This window comes from Leuresthes tenuis, unplaced genomic scaffold (genome assembly GCF_036924035.1).
Source record: "Leuresthes tenuis unplaced genomic scaffold, fLeuTen1.0.hap1 SCAF_3, whole genome shotgun sequence".
In the NCBI taxonomy this organism is placed as follows: Eukaryota; Metazoa; Chordata; class Actinopteri; order Atheriniformes; family Atherinopsidae; genus Leuresthes; species Leuresthes tenuis.
The window spans coordinates 25,875,724-25,899,495 of NW_027325357.1; the positions used below are offsets into that span (position 1 = coordinate 25,875,724).

Consider the following 23,772-nt stretch of genomic DNA (forward strand, 5'->3'; position numbering starts at 1 on the left):
GGAGCACGGCTGAGGCTCAGAGGGCAAGTTCATACCGAAACCTTCAGTTTACATGATCCGACACCCTGTGAAGACTTCCAGCCTTCAACGTCTGGCAGATACAATAAGATAATCCTGTAATCTTTAACCCAAACAAGGATAAGATTCATCATCATCGTCATCCCTGTGCCGTTTGTCAGTCAGACGAGGAGCAAAAAGTTGGAGGTTGGTGATTCTCCCCTGGCGAGGTCAGTAACCAACCTGCACAGGTAAGTTTTAATGTCCGCAGCGCCCTCAGCCAGAGATGGGACCTAACAGAAAAGATCTAGCCACGATGACAAACATGCCATCATTATTTTACAGGGAAGTCGGGCAGTAATAGTTATACAAGGCACACACACAAAAATAAACGTATAGAGGCAATAATGTTAAAGTTGAATAAAATGTTTTGGACATCTGGTTTAGTTTTTAAGTTGCAAAATAGCTACTTTCGTTTTCCAGTAATGTAATAGGGAGGCACTGATTTACCTGTAAGACAAGATTTATCTATGCGGCGTATCTAATACACATCATTGGCTATAAATGATAAAGTCAGAGTGCGGTGTAGTCCTGACTTAACTTTTCAGATATGTGCTAGTTTGGGCTGGCATGGCGTCAATACACTTAAGGCAGACTGTGAGAATAAGAAACAGCTGCCTGAATATGAAAGATAAAAAAAAGACAAGCACCAGACCTCTGAACAAATTCAGCAGTCATTTAACAGAAGTGCTTAGTGTTTTGTACCATGTTGTCTTTACCATTGCGAGTAATCACAGATCGTTTTTGAACAATAAAGGGAAATTGTAATAAACACATGTAATGTCTCTTGGTACAGGAGGGTTCTGGTGGTACTGTACTGATTTTGAACTGGAGATGTGTCCTCCACTGAATCACTGTCACCTCGGGTTACAATATGTGTTACATACTGTGTGTTGCACAGCACTCTGCAAATCCCCCTGGAAATCTGTGCATCCATTAATGAAAGAGTTTCTTCCTTCATCTCTTCTTCTGCTCTAATTAACGTCCACCTAAGTACCCCTGTGCAAGGCACTGATCTAATGAAGCTGTGGAACATTGCGGTCAACATTAAGCTTGGGTCATGGCTGTAAGTAGGGAATCGTTTGAGCGACGGAATAAATTGATGCAGCTTTTAGCTCCAGTCTGCATGCCGGCTCATAAATAGCGCAATAAACGGAAACTCTTTTTCAACCATTTGCTTTATTAACCATGAACGTGAAGACAGTAAATCAGTCCCATTTCTATGTATACCCATGTCCTCAAACTTTAACCTCACTTTCACATGGAGCTGACAGTGTTAAATTGTAACACAAAATCAGTAGCATCCTATGAATTATTGATGTGAAGACGTCAGATTCAAACTTTTCCATATAACTGCTTTCCAGACAGAACCAGAACTGTTTTCCTGAACAAGGCTATGTTTGGCCTGAATGACGTTTCTTTACTTTAAAACAAAAAATATTCAGAGTTAATAACATTTTTATGTGATTAATCTGACATTATCATAAAAGCAGTTTCTTCTTCACCTGGGATCTTTTTTTTTTAAAGGAACATGTTGTCTTATGACCATCAGTCCATGCACATCTTTCCCCCTGAGAGGCACGTAGTGGTTGTGACAGGAATGTAAAGTAGAGAGGCAGGTGTTCTTGAATAGAGCCTTACTGTAATGTGTCTAGTTAATGATCCACCCGACAACCTGCTCAGGGGGGACAGAAGGCTAAGAGTTGGTTGTTCTGCAAAGACTGATGAGGATGAGCGATGGAAACATTTTGGTTTGCTAAATTTGTTAGATTTAAGTTGAACAATGGTCCTTAACTTTGCTTGTTTCATTCTACTCTCTTGCGTAAAAGAAAATAACTAATTTGGGGATTTCTTGTTTAAATTAAGCTGAACATACATGACCAGACAGGTATGAATGATCGTTTAAGGAAGTGACAATAAAAACAGTTTTATTCTGGTTTGCTATCCACTTTCAGAACAGCTGTCTGATACACACACATTTCTTCTAAGTGTTTGTGATGAGTCAGAGGAAATTTCTGTATTTATGACCACACATGCTTTTATCATCACATCAACCAGGACGGTAATGTTTGTTGCTTCAGGTCTATCGGGAATCAGTGCAGAACATTATTTTCATTTTAATAGATCAGAAAACTGACCTATCTGTCCATTCAGTTTGATGTTAGAGCAAGAGGACAGTTAGCTATCTTAGCTTAGCACGAAGAGAAGAAGAAGGAGGAAACATAAAACTTGGCTCTGTCCGAATGTTAAAGAGAAGCTATGTTCACTTCTAAAAATTCAAAATGTTGTCTTGATTGTTTATTCAGTAAAAATACTATACAATGAAAAGAAATTACATATATATGTGTATATATGATTAGTAACTTCACACTGTGTTATGTGCCTGAAGCAGTGATTTCCTGGCAACCACACAGTGATGGCATGATTCTGTAGAGTTATCACCTCAGGAGTAAAAGGGAAGATTTTGTTGAATATGCTGACAGTAATCAGCTAGTTTTTCCACTCTGTTTTTAGTTGCCATGCCAGGCTCTCCAGGCTCCAGCTTTGTAAACTGATATTTTCTCATCTAAGTCTCAACAAGCACCAAGTCAGTACATTTACGTGAATTATTGTGCCTGAACCTTTGTAATGCTCGAAATTTTTTTTGTCTGACTGGAATCCTATTTCTTAAAGTCGGACTAACACAAACAGTATATTTCCATGACGGGAATAAAACAAAATATTTTCCTACCAAAACTGTACTTTTAAAATACATGTCCGGCCGAAATCGTACGTAATCAGGCTTCAAAGAGCAGGGTTAACACACCCACCCGGGTGCTCTGTGTAAGCTCCAGAATTCCAAGCCGCCCCTGCCTCCAACAGGGGCAGCACATACGAAATGAAAAGAGTTGTAAAGCTAACCATTCATCACATGATGTTGTTGGCTTCACAACTGGAAAAAGCCCAATACTAACAAGTTTAAAGGTGGCATTAGGCCACCTATTGTTACAGCACTGGAAATATTTCAACAAATTGATTAATACCCTTTGGGACAAACATAGTTGTCTTATCAAATGGCCTAGTCAAGTGATTACCGTAGTTCAACATAACTGCATATGTCAATGTATTGGCTACGCTGTCTTTTCCAAGATAATCCAAATGAAGTTTCAAAAACATCTAAATATATCTGAATGATTTAAGTACTTATTTTTTTCTGTCTCCTTTATACAGGTATCATTGGCAGGTGTTAAGGATGTTTTTGTTGCGACATCAGAGGTGGAGGTAACCCTGTATCGTCTGTGCTCTTGCTCCCTCTTGCATTCCAGAGTGGAGATGGTCCACTGGACTCCGCGGTGGGGGACATGCGTTTGGCTTCAGACTTTGCTTGCTTTTGCCTTGGCCAACTGTCCCTCACTGGCTCCCAGCCCTGTCAACTTCTCTGTGGTGTACACCATGCCCTTCTTCCAAGCAAAGGGCCCCATCCAGAACATAGTCAACAACTCACTTTATCAAGAAGTGTATGTGGCTTCTCAGAATGTGATTGAAGCTGTTAACAGGAGCTTGGAGAAGGCTTGGGAGCTCCGCACTGGGCCAGTCGGGAGTTCAGAGTGTCAGATATGTAATTTGTGCGACATTGATAAGGATTACGGCTTTTTAGAGGACACAAACAATCAAGTCTTGCTGTTGGATACTCTCTTCATGTATTTATATTCTTGTGGAAGTTCTCAGTATGGTGTGTGCTATTTCCACCAGCTGAACTCTAATGGAGAGCCACCTTCTCTTTCTAAGTGTTTGTTCAGAAAGGATTCTAACTCTGCTGCATACTGTCCTGATTGTGTGGCAAGCCCTCTTGGTACCAAAGTCTCCATGGTGGAGGAGGGTCAGACTGTTTACTTCTTTGTTGCTACTTCTGTCAATGACAGTGTGACCCAGCGTTATGGAAGGAAATCAATATCAGTTCGCAGACCACTGGCCACAGAGGATGGTTTCTACAGAGACGTGCGAGGCCTGACTGTATTGCCGAGCCTGCGGAACACGTACCACATTGACTATGTCTACAGTTTTTACACTCAGGAGTTTGTCTACTTCCTTTCCGTGCAGAGAGAGAGCCCTGATCAGGAATCCTCACCATTTCAAACTCGTCTGGGACGTCTCCCGCGGAGTGAATGGGAGATGAAGAGGTATCGTGAGTTGATCCTGGAGTGTCGCTTTGAACCGAAACGTAGGAGGAGGAACATACCAAGCGAACCCTACAAGGATGTTGTGTACAATGTGGTCCAGGCAGCCTATTTTGGCAAAGCAGGCAGGGAGCTGGCGGAGGAGTTAGGGGCCGAGGAGGAGGATGACATCCTCTATGGGGTGTTCGCTGTCACAGATGACAACGGGGTCACAGAAAATGACTCAGCCCTGTGTGCCTTCCCCATGGACAATGTGAATAAAGCAATTGTTGACGGCGTGGATGATTGCTGTGAGTCCGGACCAGAGCAGCTCTCCAGGGGGCTCTGCCATTTCCAGCCCTGTGAAAGCTGTCCACATGAGGTGAGCTCATCGGTCCACACAGCTATTCCACCTCTTTGTTTTGATATTTTATTTAAGTGAAAGACTCACAATTGTATGTCCTCGAAGACAGAAAAATGTGAATTCACTTCCTGTACCCGATTTATACAGAGCTAGTAAGAGGGAAGTTATGTGGAGAAAAGATCATTTGGATACACAGCAGTAAAACACTGACTTTCAGATTTACGGCTCATTTAAGATACAAAATACCAAAGAAATGTGCTTGCACCATCTGGAATACCTAATTTCTGAGTGAGTGTGCGCTTAGCTTGATAACAGTCTTAGCATATGAGTGTGAAGTATGTCTGGCTTCTTTTTCTTTAACATCTGCTAAAACGCTAAAGAGGTAAATGACCTCAGGTTACTGGAACCTTGTTGTGAAATCAGATTTGTCGGGCATTGTAACATTTTGTAGAAATTATAGGATGGATTATGGCATACTTGATGGATCGAATCCTGAACAGGTTGAAGCAGTTACAGAAAATGGAGGAACAGATGGAAACAATTATGATATAAATGTAGCAATGGTATTTTTATTTTCATTTATTTGGAAAAAGTCAAAATTGCATCAGTTTAAGTAAGTATATAAACTTTTTAACAAACCTTTTAGAAACAGAAACAAGTAGCAGGGCTCTGTGAATAATTAAAGTAGTATGAAAGAAAATCTGCTATTTGAAGACTGTGTGTAATATTTAGGCTGATCGATTGATAGGAACACAATATGATTCTCATAACTATATTTTCATTTGTATGACATTGTGTAGATATAAAAATATTATTGACTTATACTTTGTCAACCTCAAAGCAAGTGCTTTATATCCAAAGATCCCACTATGGACATCCCTCTGGTGTGTTTGACGGGATAAACCAAGCAGTGTGTCTAGAAAGGGCTGTTGATGTGTTTTACAGCCACTGTAGTTTTGAGTAGATGGTGGGTAAGTTGGTTGCACACTACAGTTTGCTATGCTAGATATTTCTCTACATCCTACCTTTAACGGACATTTTTTTGTTCATTTTGTAAAACAGAATTATGAATATTATAGATTTTTCAAGTTATTTATTAAAAATAGACTAATACAGATGAACAGTTCTGGCTAAAATCCCCAGTGGTTACAATTTGCGTGTGTAGCATGTTTCCTATGTGTGTGTCACTTGATTGCATCGCAGCACTGCGGTGCCAGTGTGAGGAGATTGATCGAGCAAATATTTTATATTTGAATAAATTAATATTACAAGTTTATAACTAAAGATAGGCTTTCCCCCATGTTTATAAAATTCATACTAAACTAAGCTAACAGCCTGGTCATTCTAGTTTCACATTTAGTGAGCAGGTATGAGCATTGTATCAATGGGTCTCTTAATAATTTACATTATTTTCTTAATGGATACTAAAATAGCAGAATACTTTGCACCCTATGGACTCTCATGTCCCTGTTAATGAATGCACATTTTTAAAGGGTATGACTGCAGCGACTCAGCTTAACGACAGGCGTCAGACACTTAATGCAATGTATTAAAGAAAAGACAATTATCAATAAATATAAAGAAATTGCAGTCGCAGTGTGAGTCACTCTAACGTCAAAACTTAATAATTTTCATGCCATTACAATTAGAATTTTTTAGAATTTAATCAAAAACCAAGCTGTGAAACATCTTGTTCTTGATCAGATCTTAAGCATAGCTGCAGTGTAGCACAGGAGCTATGAACAATGCACTGTAAAAGTCTAATTGATTTCTGAGGCTTTATTTATAAATGAAGCATTAATTTCCATAGAACTTGGTCCGCAAATATGTTATCCAAGGGATGGGGTGGGATGCACATCCTCTTCCTTTATACTCCTGAGGGGGGAAGTTGACCAACTTGTGCGACAATGCAACACGCTGTAGGCCATGATGTAACTTTAAAAGATGTTTAAAAAAAATGCTCCAAAATAATAAAATGCCCCAAATTACGATAACCCTCTCTAATATTCTAACATTCTCTCATATTCTTTTGTTTCTCAACAAAATAAACTATACGTTATATTAGAAGTGTTGCCTTGTTCTGTGACATATCAGAGTTGTGTGTATTTCTGGGAAGAGAGGCTCTCTTGTCTGCTGTGTAGAAGAACTGCAAAGGAGTTACAAGTTTTAGGATAGTTTTGCTTGCAGTATTCTGTTCTTTGGCTCTGACAGAGCTGAAGCAACACATGTGGTGCAGATATCGCTTTGGGCCTATAAGTAGCATAATCAGTCACAGATAACTGAACGACACTGTCCCCCCATTAACATACCCTAAATTATGTGGAATGTGTAAGTTTAGGAATGTGTAAGTTAAGCGTTTGACTTCATATAGTATAATAGTTTGTAAAATGATTAAAAATAGCCATAAAAAATATTTTTGATACTGATAAACATGAAGTAAAATCAATTATTTCCAAGGTGGTGCGGTGGTTAGCGCTGTCGCCTCACAGCAAGAGGGTTCCTGGTTCAATTCCATCCATTGAAAATGGACTTTATCCACAGCATCTGCCTCTTATTATGTTTCAGATAATCTACATGACTAGCCAATAAACTGTAGACTTTTAGAGAAATGTGAAGAAACGTTTAAGTCAGCTGCATTCCAGATGACAGAAGAATGGAAGAAAACAGGGATGTAAATTTCTTTTTGGGTGGAATATGAATAAGAAAACAGTCGTAACTGAAGTCGCATCATTATTCAGCAGAAACTGATGGAATGAAAATTTAACACAGGCCAAGGGGGAGTGAGGGCAGTTTTCACTTGCTGTCAGCATCTGTTGAGTGAATTTCCCAGGAGAGACAGGAAAGGCTTTCTTTAAAAAGTCAACCAAAACATGGTTGCCTCATTCCTTCCTGGTGTGAGCATATTCAGTGTCGTAAAATGAGTTGCATGTTGCGTCGAGTATTAATTCTCATAGGAAAACGGCCAAAGTGGCTGTTTATGTCCAAATCTCATGCATATTTCCCAGGTATTCACTGCTTCCGGCGGTGGGGGGTTGGCAACTAGGGGGTTGTGGTGAGACTTTCTATTCCCTGTTTACCAAGTGTAAATAGTTGCCAGTATGGGAATTTATGAGAATTCCCAGGATTGAGTTTGCTGCTATTTGCTATGCTATCATAGTTTATGAATTCTGTGAAGTTTAAAAGTTAACTTATATTTGGTTAATTGTGAATCAGTGATTTACTTTCTTTCATATTGTTTGGTGGAGAAGACGATATTTAATGTACCTTCTTCTAATGATCTTTGGTGTAATACTCATCACTTGAAATTGAGCAAGTCCTCCCCTGGCTCTTCCTGTATTGTGAGCTGGATGTTTATTAACTAGCCAGCAGGACTGTCCAACACTCTAAAAGTCACCTGTGCCCCAGAAATACTTTATAAGCTAAAATAATCATTTAGACATGAAAGAATCAATGTGTAAAATAAAGTAGAGTTTTAAATTCAACTTTTTAAATTGATATTACAGTAGGGAGGAAAATAAAGTTTCTTGATATTTTTGTTCACGCTGGGCAGTAATGCATGTCATTTTTTGAGTGGCAGGATAAATCAAGGTTTCTTGGATTCTTTTGATATCTTTTAAACCGCACATTTACTTGGTTGATCTTATTAAGTGTAGTATATGTCCTTCCATTCCATAACAATTAAGTCACTCTTTAGAGGTTATTAGTCCCCTAAAAACTGACCTTAGTTCAACATAATTGTACAGTTAGGATGTTAGAAATTTTTGTGGTTTAAAAAGCCTCATGTTCTTATAGTGGCTTGAGCATGACTCTATGCATGTCTGGTCCCACCCACAGATGACAGTACCCTGTCTCTGCTACTGTATGTACTAACCAGTTATAATATAGAGGTAATTCAGCCATGAATTTTCAAGAGGAGAAAGCTATATTATACAAGGGCACGTGCAAATACAAGTATCTGAATAGTAATGGATGCACTCTATATCACATTCAACAACGATAGAAATTTGCAATGCTATTTGGTTGTTTAGCTTCAGGCTCGCTCAGCCACAAGCCGGATAAAACTGAGCTCCTTGCTCAGCCTTACTTTTGTGAGCTTCTCTCCGTAGCTTGTGTTAATGTAGCTTGTGCTCGCTTCTCTCTTCATTGCTTCCACACAAAGAATGCACAGTAGCTGTAAAGCCTGATCCAGCAAGTACTCATAACTTTCAGTATTGTACGTGGCACATGTACATGTCTGACTTCGCCTTTCTGAAAGACATGTCGATAAGATTTAAAAACCTGATTTTCAGGAGAGGGAGTGATTGATGTTTTTTATTTATTGCTTTGATAAAACCAAAATGATGTATTCATGGATATGCCTTATCTTTGAAGGGTGATTCAAATTGATTGATGCTATTATTTTGTCTCTTAAACTCATGAAAGTTGATGGGGGAGGCAGAGATGACAGATCACATGAATGTTGAAACTAATCTCCCTTTTTTTCCTTGCTATGCTTTTATGCCAAGGAAACTAATACGTTATGCTTGATGTGTTGAAATGAAAGAAAACTCTTGTACTGTTGGTACACCAAATAAAGAACATGGCAGGGTTTCTGTAACAAAAAGAAAAAGGAAAACACTCATTCTCCCACCACCCCTTGTTGGTTTTGGCTGCGCAAGTATCAAACAAAGAAGCAGACAAATTTAAAAAAGAAAAATCTATTGATAAAGGGCAATAAAATAGAAATAATCATTTTCCTATTATTACTCCTAGGTATATTTATAGAACTGATCATGATAAATTCTACATTTTCTGCATATGGCAACTCTCAGGGCGTGTAAACTGGAAAAATATCCACTGTCAGCAGCAGGAATAAAAGTGAAATGGTCAATTTACAAAGACGTCTCCCTTTTATGAAACAGTGATCCACCCTGCACTGTGTTTCCAGCACAGACAACGCCTCTGTCAGCAATGCATCACATAATCATCAATCAGTCTCTTAAAATATTAAATAATTCTATTAACAGATTCACCTTGAGTGTCTGGTGCACCAGGATCTTCTTCAGTTGCCATGGTGACCAGCACGCCTAGCCTCACCAGATATTCTGATAATGTTGAATTCTTTGGGGCATGTAAATAAACCCTGGGATGCAAAGTCATAGTTTTCCCTCCCTTATAAACCAGAAAGGATGCTGGAAACTTTTGGACGTTACACTGATAAATCTGCTTGTTTTCCTGTAAATGAACTGTGTTGCTTTTTAACATAGGTTGTATGTGATGTTAATGGGTTAGCACATTGCCTGCAACCCTTCAAACCATGAATATAACACTTACAAGCCTATAACCCTTATCACAAAGCATTTAGCAGCAGATGGAGTTTGTTTGATCGGTTGTCATGAAGTTAGACTTGTTCCATGTTGGGTAATAATTTAACTATTTAAGTTAACTAAAAATAGATGCAATTCAAAGCCCAATTATTTTTTCTACAAATCAACCACCATGACTTTTGAACAAACTACTGACGAGGACATTAGGATGTCGGTTACACCGTTGAAAAAGCTTATTAATGGATTTTTTATATTTACATATACACAGGTGAGCGTGTTTGTGTATTCACTGATAACATGACACTGCAGGTGATCACACAACCCACTTTACTACAAACATTAGGTTAGACAAAGGACTGAGCCATCCTCCGTGAACTCCACTGTGGACCTAGTTATAGACATGCTTAATAGTACAAACTTAATAATAACATAGACTGCGTCTTCTGCTTCATTTTCCTCTTCTCTGCATTCTCTCTGTGTCCCCTTCTGCTGGTGGTGTTTCCACCAGAGCATGGAGAACAACGCCACGTGCAGAGACCATCCTACCATGGTGTCGAAGCCCTACTACAGAGTGGACCTCTTCAACAGGCAGATGACAAACATCCTGCTCACCTCTCTCCTGGTGACAACTATAGAGAGCAAGACTGTCGCCCACATTGGCACTTCAACTGGACGTCTGCTTCAGGTATGAAGCATTGCTCAAAAGAACTATGCTTTCTGTTTTTTTGTTAATTCTATTTAAAAAATTTAATGATTAGATTTAATCATGATATGATTCTGATTAGTTTTGTTTCTGTTTTGTCAGCTTGTACTTACAAGATCAAGTCCTGTTATCTTTGCCAATTACTCATTGGTAGAGAATCAGAGGGTGTCCTCCATTGCTGCTGTGTACTCTTCAGAGTATCTACTTTTTGTGGTTGGAGATAAGGTACTTTTGCATTCATTTTACAGTGTGTTTTAAATTAGACTATATAAATATTGTAGCTTAGCTGTGTTCAGTTCATTTGACCATCACTTGGTAGCAGAAGGCTCTTAGTGTAAACCTACCTCCCACTGTTTAATGACATGCCTATAAAGCTAGATTATAAACTGAGCTGTGAGATGTGACAAACTGTCGTTTCTGTGACCAAACGATGGTCTGGAGACCTGCCTAGGTGTTTTGACTTTTGAGGTGTCAATTCAGTTTGAGTGGATGCTGGTACTGGATCACATGGCTAAGCATTATTAGCTTGGAAAGTGAAACTTCTCTGGAGCTCAGCAAGTTAATTCCTTTTTTTTTTGTTAAGAAAAGGGTTATAAAGAAGGTTCTAAGAGCTGCCTCAAAAATGTCAAGTACGAGATTCTTTTTATTTAAATATTAATGCATTTACCCCATGATAAAACCTGCCAGTGAGCATTATATGGGCTCTTTGGTAACATAAAGCATCTATATATTTGTGTAGATGATTCAGGTGCCCCAGAGAGGACCAGGCTGTCAGCACTTCATGACCTGTGCCATGTGCCTGACAGCCCCAAAGTTCATGGGCTGTGGCTGGTGTTTTGGAGTGTGCTCGTGGGAGAGTGAGTGCCAAAGTCGCTGGAGAAATGAATCCTGCCTGCCTGGGATCACTGGGGTGAGGACTGGTCTCTAATCCACGATTCAAAGGCCCCTTTGTGCAATGTATAGGTGCTACTATATATTCTGTTTCATTGTTGCAGTTCTTTCCACGGACTGCTCCCCCTGATGGTCAAACAGAGCTTACTGTGTGCGGATGGGAGTTCCAGTCACCCTTAAGACCTGCTATCACCTCCAGAACCCACCAGATTCGACTGGGACAGACTGCCTGCACTGTGATTCCACTCAAAAGTAACAACACACAGTGAGTAACCTCACAGGGATCACTTTGAATCCAAGAGTGATCTGTCATTCTTCAGAAAATCCACCTTGTGCTGTGAAAAAAATTGCCTCCCTTTAGTGATTTATTGCCTCAGAAATATTCTGAGAAAGTAAGAAAATGGAAAAGAACATATCTTTGCTGCAATGTGATTTGGTGTGACTGTGATGCAACTGTTTGTAGAGATAAAAATGGGCCTGTGTCTTGATTATAACATGTCTCTTCAAAACACTGAAACAGTCAGGCAGGTGCACGCGCATCTAATATTCATATCATTCTCCCAAATGTCCCTCAAAGTGAGGATTGAAGGGGAAAGTATTTTTTTACCAAGTTAATTATTATGATTTAGTGTATTTGCATGCTAATGTTTGCTCATGAAATTTTTTTCTTTTGAATTAAGAATTTCTATAAAATCCCTTTTTTCAAGCTAGTTGAAGTTAACCCACTAAAATCAATGGAATTTTGTCTCCTGTCGCCTTCTGTTAAATTCCCATGAGATTCAGCTGTCAGTGGCATTACAGGGACCGTATTTGGTGCACACATGCTAATATGTGATTGTTTTCTTGTGCTGCTCTGCAGCTTACTGTGTAAGATTCGCTCTGGCACCACTGACCTGTCCAAACCGGTAAACATCACAGTGGAAGTACATGAGAGCAAGGTGGAGGGCCGCTACTCTATTGATGGGAAAGCGGAAATGCCAGGGTTCACGTTTGTGGTAATCTTTGCAAAAATCATGCACATTTCAGCATTGCAACCTGAAAATAATTTATGATTTTATCTATTGAGTGTCAAATCCTGTATATATATCGAGTATGATGCAATTTCCCTCTAGATTCCCAACATCACAGAAATCCAGCCCAACTATGGGCCTCTTGATGGGGGCACGCTTATCACAGTGACTGGGCCGCATTTGGATGCTGGAAAGACCAGAAGAGTGACTCTTAATGATGTTCCCTGCCCTATAAAAAGGTAAAGGAATTAATTTCATGTCTGTGTACATCACACTTACTTGAAAATCTTTTACCATACAGCTTTGTGTAGTTGCCTTTCTTCATTGTTACCTACATGAGACATTGCTTACACATTGCTATTGCTATGAACTATTTGGTAAACGTGTTCAGACTTATTAGTATTATTAGTAGTTTGGGAAACTACTGGCTAAGAGGTCTGGAGGACTGACTCAACTCTGAACTATTTTTTTACTGTACCTTTTGCTGAGCATGCACAACATACTTGAAGGCACAAAGCCTTTTGATTGGCCTCAGTTTATCTGTTATGGCATGTAATTCACACCTCCATCTCTCTGCAGGGTCACAGAGTCAGTTGGCAATGTTTCATCCATCATTTGCCTGTCCCAGTCCATCTTGGAGGTGAGGGACGTCCCGCTGAGCGTTTTCATCGACAAGTCCCCAGTCCGCACTACAAAGGTGTTTTACTACAGAGAAAATCCAGAGATTACAGCTGTGCTGCCTAACTGTAGCTTTGACAGGTAGGCCATGGAGAATATTACCTGGGTTTCACGGTTGTATAGAAGAACGAAACATATAGAATACCAGCAGTCGCTGTTGCAGAGTCATCTGATTTATTGTGGACAGCACAAACATGTTTCAGCTATAAGCTGTCTTCAGCCTAGATATAGACAACAAGTCTTATGTTATAAAAGAGCCATTCAGAGAACACTGGATGATCTCTGAGGCTTCAAGAGGAATAGGCTTGGCTGTCGAAGACAGAAAACCTATTCTACAACTTCCAGGACAAGGAATAAAAAGATCACAAGACAACTAATGCAAAGACTCTCCAGCAGGGCACTGGTGAAACAGACTAAACACTCAACAGTACTCAACAGTACACGCGAGCATGCGAAAAAAACATTCAAATCATGAGTTAGTTTACAGCAGAAACAAAATAGGAATGAATGCCTTTAAAAAGGAGGCAACTCACTTCATGTGTGAAATATTTGTAAATCAATTGAGCATTTTTACAGCCATGGATGCGTGATTGTAAAAAATGTCAAAACATTTTCATCAACCTTGATAGGAAGGTGCAGAGGGCCACTGTATTAATTCCAAACCACTGAAGGTTAGGAACTAATGTTGGTAACTATGGTAAATAGTTCATAGAAAAAACTCAATTCAATTAAAGTTCTTTCTTCAAACCCCATGGCCTCAATCTGTAATACATGAATCCCAAATGCATACCTTTGCAACACAAGTTTCCCCATTTTAGGGATAGGCACCATTTCCATCCTTTGAAATTTTGAGGTGCAAACAATACCTACTGTATTAAGTGTCTTGCCACTGGGGATCTATCATCTTATTTATTCAGGAATCCTTCTTTTTGACCCTTCTTAGTTTTACCTTTATTAACCAACCCACACAAGCCTTTTAATAAATTAATGTCATGTTTGGTTCTGAAAAACATTTTGCACTGTTCTGGCATTGGAAATCATGACATTGCCCTCCCCTTAACTGAAAAAAAGGAGGTACATAACAGTCAGCCCAAACAATTTAATCCCTTACATTTTTACCTTGCTTGTTAGAAGAAATTGTGAAATCTTTAAGAACATGGCCAACTGAGGGATCGCTGGATAAGACATCATCCAGCGATAATGTAGGCGCTGACTACACATTTTATGTGGAAAATATAGAGGCCAACACAATTTTTGTGTCTCTTTCAGAGGGAAATTTAAAGACAATTCAATTCAAATAATTTTGATTATTCAGTAAAATGAGAAACAAGTGAAATGAATGATAAATAATAAGGAAATTAAAATCAGTTGAAACATTTTTGGAAAGTTGAGGTTTAGTAGAGAGAGAGAGGTGTGGTGGAAATCCATAGAAATTGCCATTAGTGGATTAGGGGTGTTGTTTTTTATATTGCTTGGCAACAGCTTATCTGATAATATTACGTAATGTGATCCCTCTTCTTTTACTGTTACCTCTCTTTCTTCTGTGTTTAACAGCCCATAGTTGTCTCGACTATCTCTTGGTGAAAAAAATTATTGTGTCTTCCCAAGATTCCTATATAATATATTTATTCATTATATTTATAATGTATAATATATTTTTTCATAATACATGCTATCAATTTAAGTTTTCATTGTTCAGTGTTTTGATTCCACTGGATTTTTATATTGTCTTGATTTTCACTGATGACGACTTACAGCTGTTCATCCTGTCCACAATTCATCAGATGACTCATCATCAGTGAGTGTTGGTATCATGTATGTTCAATGTAAATATATTTCTTTTAATCTTTGACTGCAGAGGTTCAAAGATTGTGATTGAAGGGAAGAACCTGGATTCTGTTTATCGCACCATCATCCGCTTTAACCCCAATGAAAGCCACCTGAAACCTGTGACAAGGGTACCAGACCTCATCAATCATTGTGGAACTATTTCAATGTTTATGTTTAGACACATGTACATTTATTTCCCTTCAGTATCACTCTGATGACACTGTTTTGTTCCAGGAGTGCATAGGCAAGTCCCTTGCAACGAGGATGGAATGCATCACCCCTGTGTTCCAGAGGGACGAGACTGAAAAAGGAGAGCTGTCTTTTGACATGGATGGAGCTTTGGGCCTCTGGAACAAAGAGTTCTCCTACCACCCCTACGGCGAGCCCATACCTTTTGAGACAGAGGGACACGTGCTAAGTTTGTACCCTGGCTTTGATGAAGTGTCACTGCATGTAGGTTAAAAAGTTATGATCTGTTTGGTTTAGTAATAGTTATTTCCTCTTAAATGTCTAAAATATTGACTTGAACCCTCTGTTAACAGCACCAAAAGTTGAACCTGGTGAGCTCCTGTATGACGATCATTATGACGGTGGCAGACGTTGATTGTGATGCTAAAGTCCTGGATAATGAGATAACCTGCAGGATCCCCAAAAACATGACCATTCCTAGTGAAGGACTGCCAGTGAAGGTTGGTCAGGCTGGGTGTTTAGATGATGATTAATCTTGACTCAGCACTAGTATCATAGAGACCACATCGCATGAAGCTTGTCAAGATATGTTGCAAAATTGTCAGATGGAACAAATTCTCAAAAAATTGCAAGCATCCTTGCATGCTGACTTAAAGTTTGATATTTAAATGAATGGACCTTAATAGTCAGACATTTTGGGAGCTTCTTTTTTGCCTAGAGCACAGGCAGAGGTATACAAATAATTTCTCTTATCTTGACCGTAAGGTAACAATCAGAAGTCAATTAGCTTAGGTGGTTAGAGAATGGAAAAAATTAAGCTGCTCTGTACATTAGCACGATAAAACAAAAACTAGTTGTTATTACACTTAATTTTCTTTGTGTAATCAAACCTGGCATACATGTGTTAATATGTGTGCTCTGGTAATGTTGTTGGGCAGATTCTGTTACTTTTGGACAAAGCTGGGATAGCAGTCTTTCCCTAGGCTAATCTTTATGCTAAGCTAACAAAATACTTGGAATGGAATGGAGCACTTATAAGAAGTTAGACTTCCTTACTGGGATACGTAACAATAGATAAAGTAATGTAATGTAAGAGCATTATTAGCAAATATATTTGTTAAGTAAACTATATCCCTACTGATGAGAATTTGCTGTTATTAGCAAAGAAAAAAAGCCAAGAACTAAAGAGGTTTGACTTGCGTCGAGGGTACAATAAATGCAGTATGTTTACAAAGTTTGAATTGTGTAAAAAAAAAAAAAAAAAGACACGAGGCCAGATCATTCTTCTCTCAGCTGGTTCTGGGATGCAACATTACCGTGAAAATCTGAATAGCTCATAAAATGACATGTGTTGAGACCCTGCAATCCCCCAAAAAGTGACCTGGTTGTGATTTTTTAAAGCTTTTGATTTGATAGTCACTTAGAACAAGCATGAAAGGGGGATTTTATTTTTCAAAATATGTCCCCTTTAAGATAATGCCAGTGCTTGCAGGAAATGCATACTGTGCTTTTAGAAGAGTTTAAACATTTAACAATTACTGTTGAAAATTTGCTCATAAATAGGCTGATTTTAACTTGCACACAGAAGTCTTAGCTTTAAATGTAGCCATTCGGTAAGCAACAAAGCAAATATTTTGAAGATCACAATAAAAAAATGTTGCCTGCAAAGAAAGACAGATCTACAAAAGTAGCAATACTTTCATTGTGCGTCTCGTGCTGCATTCTCCAGATCTCCATCAACGGGCAAGTTCACAACGTTGGCACAGTGGTGAGGGTCAACAACCACTACATGGTGGGAATTGTTCTGGGGATCCTGGCAGCTCTGGTGGCCGGGGCAGTGCTGGCTTTTGTTGTTATGAAACACTTAAGGAAGAAGAAGAAAGGTGAGCACCTCCCTCTATCTTGTGTGGACCTTGATCAGACCTGTTTACACAACTGCTGTCAGGGATGGATTGGAATTACAATGGATGAATTACAAGTCTTTCAACTAGAACATCTTGAGTTTTGTATCAGATGTACATGTGGTGTTCCTCTTTTGGGGTTGATGATTAAAAACTGGGTTGTGAAACATTTTTCAGCCTCCATGGTAGAGTCACGTTTGACCCACAGTGCTGCCCGCTCAGGATCCAATGCTGCTGAGCTGTCGCCCATCGGAGACTACAGAAGAGGTGGCTATCGAGCTAAGCACCGTCATATTGTCATATTATTTTATCTTTGTGTTTTACAGAGACAGAAAGTTGTACAACCTTCGTAATAAGCCCCTCTTTCTGAACTTTACCTAATAGTATCCTTGAGTCCTCCCACTCCCATGGTGGGGCCAGTGGTGTTTCCCGGCCTGGCTTATGCTGCTGGCAGCATAGATCCTTCTCTCACTCCCCTAATGCCATCAGAAAAGATCTCTATCTCCAGCTTTAGGCCAGAGTTGCTGGAGGAGGTGAAGGATGTTCTTATCCCTGCTGACATGCTCATAGTGCAGCACCATCGGATCATAGGGAAGGGTAGGAAAACCCTTTGTGTATCTGACTTTAAAAAAACTTAACCTAAAATTTGTTTATCTTGAGGAAATAGTAGTCATCCTTTGTAATTCTTTCTTTTTGCACTGCAGGCCATTTTGGAACTGTCTACCATGGCTACTTGACAGACTCCAACAATAGAGAAATCCACTGTGCTGTCAAGTCCCTAAATAGTTGAGTAAAGTCTTCTTGAGTAACCAGTATATTAATTGTACCTATATAGCGCTTTTCTCGTCTTGTTGAGTTTGGACTTAAATGCCTGGTTTAGCCCAGAATTTCCTCTGGAGACGTAACGGCTGCGCCACGGTTTTGCTCCTCCTCTGCCCGGCATCATTCCCCACCGGGCGCGTAACGAGCCCGCCGTATTCACGCAAGATCGCCAGATCCCCTGATTATCCGAAACATATGCGAGACCGCAAGATATCACGATAAACTGTGTATAAAGGAAATAACAACAAACAGCTTAATTTGCTTCTCCGATGTAGAAGAACCTGTCGATCTGTGGTATAATCTATGCTCTATTTTAAGCTTCTATCATAAGGGTGCTAGTCCGTTTCTATATTTGTGTAATTGCAGTTTTAAGGGGGCGGAAGTTTATTTTGTTGATTCTGTGTCGGATTTCCTCTGCTGGTGCAATTTGCTCTGTTGAGCTTGACGCGGTTCAGCAACGGCTCTGTCAAAAACAGAAATGCAACGTAAAGATAGCGAGAGCCGCTGCTGAGCCGCTATGCGGCGTGCCCGGTGGGTGCACTCTCATTGACTAGAGTGGCAGCGATCAGCAGCGGTGACCGAGGCGCAGCCGTTACGCAGCTGTTACGCAGCTGTTACGTCCCCAGTGGAAATCCTGGGTAAGAAAGCAGTAGAAAGTATCTCCTCCTGTAAGAATTTCCTATTATCGTTGTCCATTTTAAATAACCTTTATGTCCTTGTCATCAGGAATAACAGACGTTGAGGAGGTGGAGCAGTTTCTAAAGGAAGGCATCATAATGAAGGGTTTCCACCACAGTAATGTGCTGTCTCTGCTTGGCATCCTTCTGCCACAGGAAGGGCTCCCTCTAGTGGTGCTGCCGTACATGAAACACGGAGACCTGCGGCACTTCATACGCTGCGAGAAGAGGGTATGATATCTGCATTAAAACAGTGGAAACTAATCATCTGAGCGAGGCATAACCATCTGTTAACTCCTTGATAAATAATGTAGTAGTTTTGTCATGTGTTTGTTGGATTTGTTTAGAACCCCACTGTAAAGGATCTCATTGGCTTCGGGCTGCAGGTTGCCAAGGGGATGGAGTATTTGGCTCAGAAGAAGTTTGTGCACAGAGATCTTGCCGCACGCAATTGCATGTGAGTTTCCAAAATATGCTTAGAAAACTCTTTCACTTTCATTAGATCTGAATTTCTAGTGCATCATATAGTTTCATGCTATAAATTTGCTTGACATCATTTGACTTTTTCCGTCTTTAGGCTGGATGAGTCATATACTGTGAAAGTGGCAGATTTCGGCATGGCCAGAGATGTTTTTGATAAGGAATATTACAGTATTCAGGACCACAGAAAAGCTAAACTGCCTGTGAAGTGGATGGCAATTGAGAGTCTACAAACACAGAAATTCACCTCAAAATCAGATGTGGTAAGTTTATACAGGTTTACCACAGCATACCACTGATGAGCAGATAAGTTTTACTGTTTGCGGCTGTAGAATCAAATATGAAATATATTAGTTCTGTATCAAGATGGAAATCTAGTTTGGCTACATTGTTGTGACAGTTTACAGCTACTGAAAGAATCCATGCACATTTTTTTTACATGCCTGTTACCCTAATGTATTTGTTTCTCCTGATGCAGTGGTCCTTTGGTGTGCTGATGTGGGAGATGCTGACCAGAGGAGCAAGCCCCTACCCAGAGGTGGACCCATATGACATAACACATTATTTAATGAAGGGGAGGAGGCTTCCCCAGCCACAGTACTGCCCTGACCCCTTGTAAGTTGTTGGAATGATGGCCTTATATTGTCACCATTTTTTATTATCTTTAAGAAGTTATTGTTATACTTCAGTAACACTAATATGGCGACAAAGCAAAAGACTCTGGCACAAAGTCCAAACGGTAATCACAAGATGTTCAAATGGTCACTCAGTAATGTGAAACTTGTAAATTGTCACCCACTCACTATTCCAACATGGTTATGCAATGGTATTTTGGAGTTAATGTGTATGCCCATAACACACTTTGAAGTGTTGTGCTTCTCTCTCTCTCACACACACACACACACAGACACACACACACACACACACAGTCACATTAATGCACACACTCTTGTGATTTTGCTCCTTTAGTCGTAAATGCTTTGGATAGTATGATTTTGGTTAACAGTTCAAAGAATGAGGGAGACTAAATCAACCATTTACACTTCATGTCCCCTGCGGCCACTATGGGTTGAGGGCTCATGGTTAAGCATGTGTACTGTAGTGTACAGCTGCAAGACATTAGAAAAGTAAAAACACATTTTGGCAAATATTCTCTTTTCTTGTAGTTCAGGTTTAACATCGATACCGCTGACATGTGAATTTGAAGTTAGAGTTAGCAGGCAGTTAACTTCGGTAGCTTAGTATAAATGCTGTGAATTAATCTGCCTACCTACAAAATCTGCCTACCTGCAGCTTTATGTCACAAATCACATCTTATGTAGTATTTCTTTGGGAAATGGGTACTGGTGCACTTAGTTTGGATCAGAACTAATATTTTAACCATCAAGTCACACGATAATACTTACAAAGTAACCCATTTAGTCTGCAGTAGACCTCATTGTTGTGAGAGGTAAAATTTTAAATTTTGTTAGTAATAATGGCTGCTGGAGATGCAGTTGTTCCTTTGCTTTAGCAAAGTTGGAGCAAACTTCAAACAAAGTCAGAACAGACTGGATGTTACACATCTAATATGAATTAATATTAAGCAACTGGGTTGCTCATTTCCACTACACACTTCATAAAGTGGAGGCCAACTATCAATGCTCAAACCCCTCTGGACCAGAATACTCAGGGCCTTAGGAAAGAGATCTACAGTTCGAAATTTCATGATCACTGTGGATTATATTAGCTAGCTAGAAGTATCTTTCTGTCATCTGCTAAATGCTGGCACTAGATATTTTTACTAGACTAATATACCAATGCTTAAACTTTGAAATTTTGACATCTCAGGCAGTGTTAAGATGATTATTACAGCACTATAGAAAAGTAAAATCACCTGTATATATTGACTGAGAGTACATGATTCATCAGCCATAATTTGGAGAAAAAAAACACCCACCCTCCAAGCTGCAGCCTATGAAGACTGAATGGGTGGAGTGATATCTGGTGTAGAAATGTGATTGCATTGTAGATTGTTTTAATACGAGCCAGTAACACAATGGACTAAGATGGCCATTCCATTCTCTCATCCGGACTCCTTTTTTTTCAGATATCGCATTATGCTCCAGTGCTGGGACCCTGATCCAGACTTAAGGCCCAGTTTTGCCACTCTGGTGTTGGCTGTCTCCACCATCCTGTCAGGCCTGGAGGGAGAACATTACATTAGTTTGAATGTCACCTATGTTAACCTGGACCAGCCACGGCCCTACCCCGCTCTCACTGAGTCCGCCGATGAGTATGACTCAACGGATGTTGAAGACTCAGACTCAGTCTCTTCTTGATGCACTCTTCTCTTGACTTTAAACTGGTTTTGGTGCTTGCACTAAGACCACAATAAGAACTCCTGTATGCCACACAAGTGTCATTTACCTCAAAGGATCTAAAACACAAAGTTACTGCCTATTGTTTCAGTAGATGAACCTGATAATATGAATCTTGGCAAATCAAAGATGAGGATTAGCAAATCCTTTACATCCATGACTTCAGAAGCTAGTGTTGCTCCCTGTAGCTGAATATCTTCTTTGAAGCATTTTTGCATAACTGTCCATTAGTCTCTGACACTGGCTTGCAGAAGTTTTTTCCACTCTTCATACACAGTTCTTTTTTTAAATTTAATTATTGTAGTGCCAATTCACAATAAAAAGTAATCTCAGGGCACTTTAGTTCCTTTTAAGCTAGGACTTGGTGACACTATGCAGAAAGTTAAATCAGCCTACAGGTTTGTCAGCTAGCTTTCATAGGCTAACTTTGTGAAGATTGTCCAAAATAAGACTTCACACACATTAAAATGCTGTTTATTTAAAAGCACTGGCTAAATATGCAACCAAATCTCATTCATTACTGAACAAACATGTTTCCAATTTCAGATACCTGTTTTTCTTGCCCACTTGTTCTTCATCTGTTATATCTATTGTAGTATAAAGAAAATGTCAGTTCTTCCAGATCAAGTTAAACAAGTAAAATATGGTGACACATTACTACAGACAACACATCTGATGTGCTGTGACAGTAGCGTAACCCACGTTTTCTTCTGATTCTTAAATGTAAAGCCTGTTCTTTGTGTTTAGCATAAATCGTCTGTATGGCAAACAATGCTCAGAATGATATCTGACATCACCCTGTTGCATATGTTTCTGACAAAATGTCTTTGAGATAGTATAATTAAATATTTATTTGTTTATAGTTTTGCTCTCATGTTGTTGGCTTTGAGTAAATATGAAGACAAACTCATTTTGCATTTTTCCCATTTACACACATACAAAATTAAATGTATTATTCTTGCTTTACTTAACTCACAAGTCCTTTTCTGCAGTTCTCCTCTAGAGGTCAGTACTTCATTAAAATCACTCATTTTCACTGACCTGCTCCATGTCTGCAGCATAGATCCAGCAGTCATTATGTGTTGTGTGTTCATTATTTTCACAGCAGATCCAAGTCTTCCATCCCATCTCTGTAAACCAGCCACAAATCTTTCTAGGTGCTACATGCAATATTAAAAACAAACAAGAACACTAGTGCATTCCAAGCAGGCATGTATTTCTCTTCCCCTTTCATTTATTCTGCATTCAGACATTTGCATTTGCAAGCTTATGACTGCCTTATCAATTAGACGTGATGAATAAAACAACACTGACAATCCATCTGTCAGTCTCACCGGTAAACTAAACAAATACCTCACCCACATTCAGTCGCAGCTACCCACTCTGCAAACAGACACAACAAGCACTCTTGGCCCTTCAACAAAACCACAAATAAATCCAGAGGGAAAGCGACATCATAAAGTTTTTTTCTTTTATATTGCTGCCAAGAACAAAAAGTCAATCCCTGCACGTTGGGGCCTTTGATATATCGAATGAGTCCAACTTGGATAGTCAGAATTTTTTGAGTATGTGTGAAGCCCCGCTTTATGGGTTAGAAATCACATGATCCACTGCTGCGAAAAATCAAGATAGACATGATCCTCTCTTTCACTCTCTACTGTGTCTATCGGTCCCTCGTTCCATTTTTTTCTTTATTATCTCAGCTATTAAAAGTGCAGAACCTGTGAAAAGAGCTGCTGCTTTCAGCTGTGTGACCATCTCAAGCCTCCTATCGCTTCTGAAATGAGTTCACCTTTAGGTTCCACACAATAGTCCTTTGGATGTGTATCTCACACATTAACATAAATTTTCTCATTTCTTATGATAATTTAAGATGACATGCAAATATTATGAAATGAAGCTATTGATGCTGATGGATAATGATGCAGAGTCTTACAACAGACTGATTGTCAACAAATGTCAACAAGAGATCGACTATTTAAAGCCTATCTGCAGTTGGCTACAGTGAGGATGATATGTATCAAATCTTGGATATGATAAATTGCTTTTGATTAATATTTGCTCATTTAGGAATCTATACTGGGACAGTATTTAGAAAAAGTCCCACAGGGTTTTGCTTTCTGCGTTGCTTCATCTGTCCTGTGTTTGGGAGCTAATAGAACTTATTTTGTCCCATTCTTGCTTTAATGTAAGATTTTATCTGCACCACAGTTTTAGGCTTCTATTGTCATATTTTTAATCTTATGTATACCAAATATTTTTAGTGGGTGACAGGTATGGAAAGCAGGCAGAGCAGTTTAGCACCAGCATCTTTTTCTCTGCTAACCATACCATCATGGACGCTGACGTTTCCAGATGGTCCATCTAC

General features: G+C 39.4%; 1 protein-coding gene across 1 annotated transcript; it reads left to right on the top strand.

Annotated features, from left to right (window-relative positions):
* The first annotated feature begins 56 nt into the window (after positions 1–56).
* Positions 57–22,266, top strand: mst1rb (macrophage stimulating 1 receptor b). The gene is made up of 21 exons (XM_072382811.1): positions 57–248; positions 3,268–4,575; positions 10,372–10,548; positions 10,669–10,791; positions 11,306–11,476; positions 11,562–11,722; positions 12,317–12,452; positions 12,570–12,706; positions 13,047–13,226; positions 15,004–15,103; positions 15,210–15,428; positions 15,518–15,664; positions 16,894–17,047; positions 17,243–17,332; positions 17,450–17,662; positions 17,770–17,850; positions 18,614–18,795; positions 18,912–19,021; positions 19,142–19,307; positions 19,523–19,659; positions 21,134–22,266. The coding sequence occupies exons 2-21, from the start codon at positions 3,370–3,372 to the stop codon at positions 21,363–21,365; spliced, it is 4,122 nt and encodes a 1,373-aa protein (XP_072238912.1). The 5' UTR covers positions 57–248; positions 3,268–3,369; the 3' UTR covers positions 21,366–22,266.
* The last annotated feature ends 1,506 nt before the right edge of the window (positions 22,267–23,772 follow it).

Excerpts from the sequence above, each read along its gene's own strand:
- mst1rb (XM_072382811.1), top strand. The coding sequence starts at position 3,370 with ATGGTCCACTGGACTCCGCGGTGGGGGACATGCGTTTGGCTTCAGACT. Across the intron at positions 12,453-12,569 it reads TGCCAGGGTTCACGTTTGTG|ATTCCCAACATCACAGAAAT; the intron begins GTAATCTTTGCA and ends ATTTCCCTCTAG. Across the intron at positions 15,429-15,517 it reads TTGATGAAGTGTCACTGCAT|CACCAAAAGTTGAACCTGGT; the intron begins GTAGGTTAAAAA and ends CTCTGTTAACAG.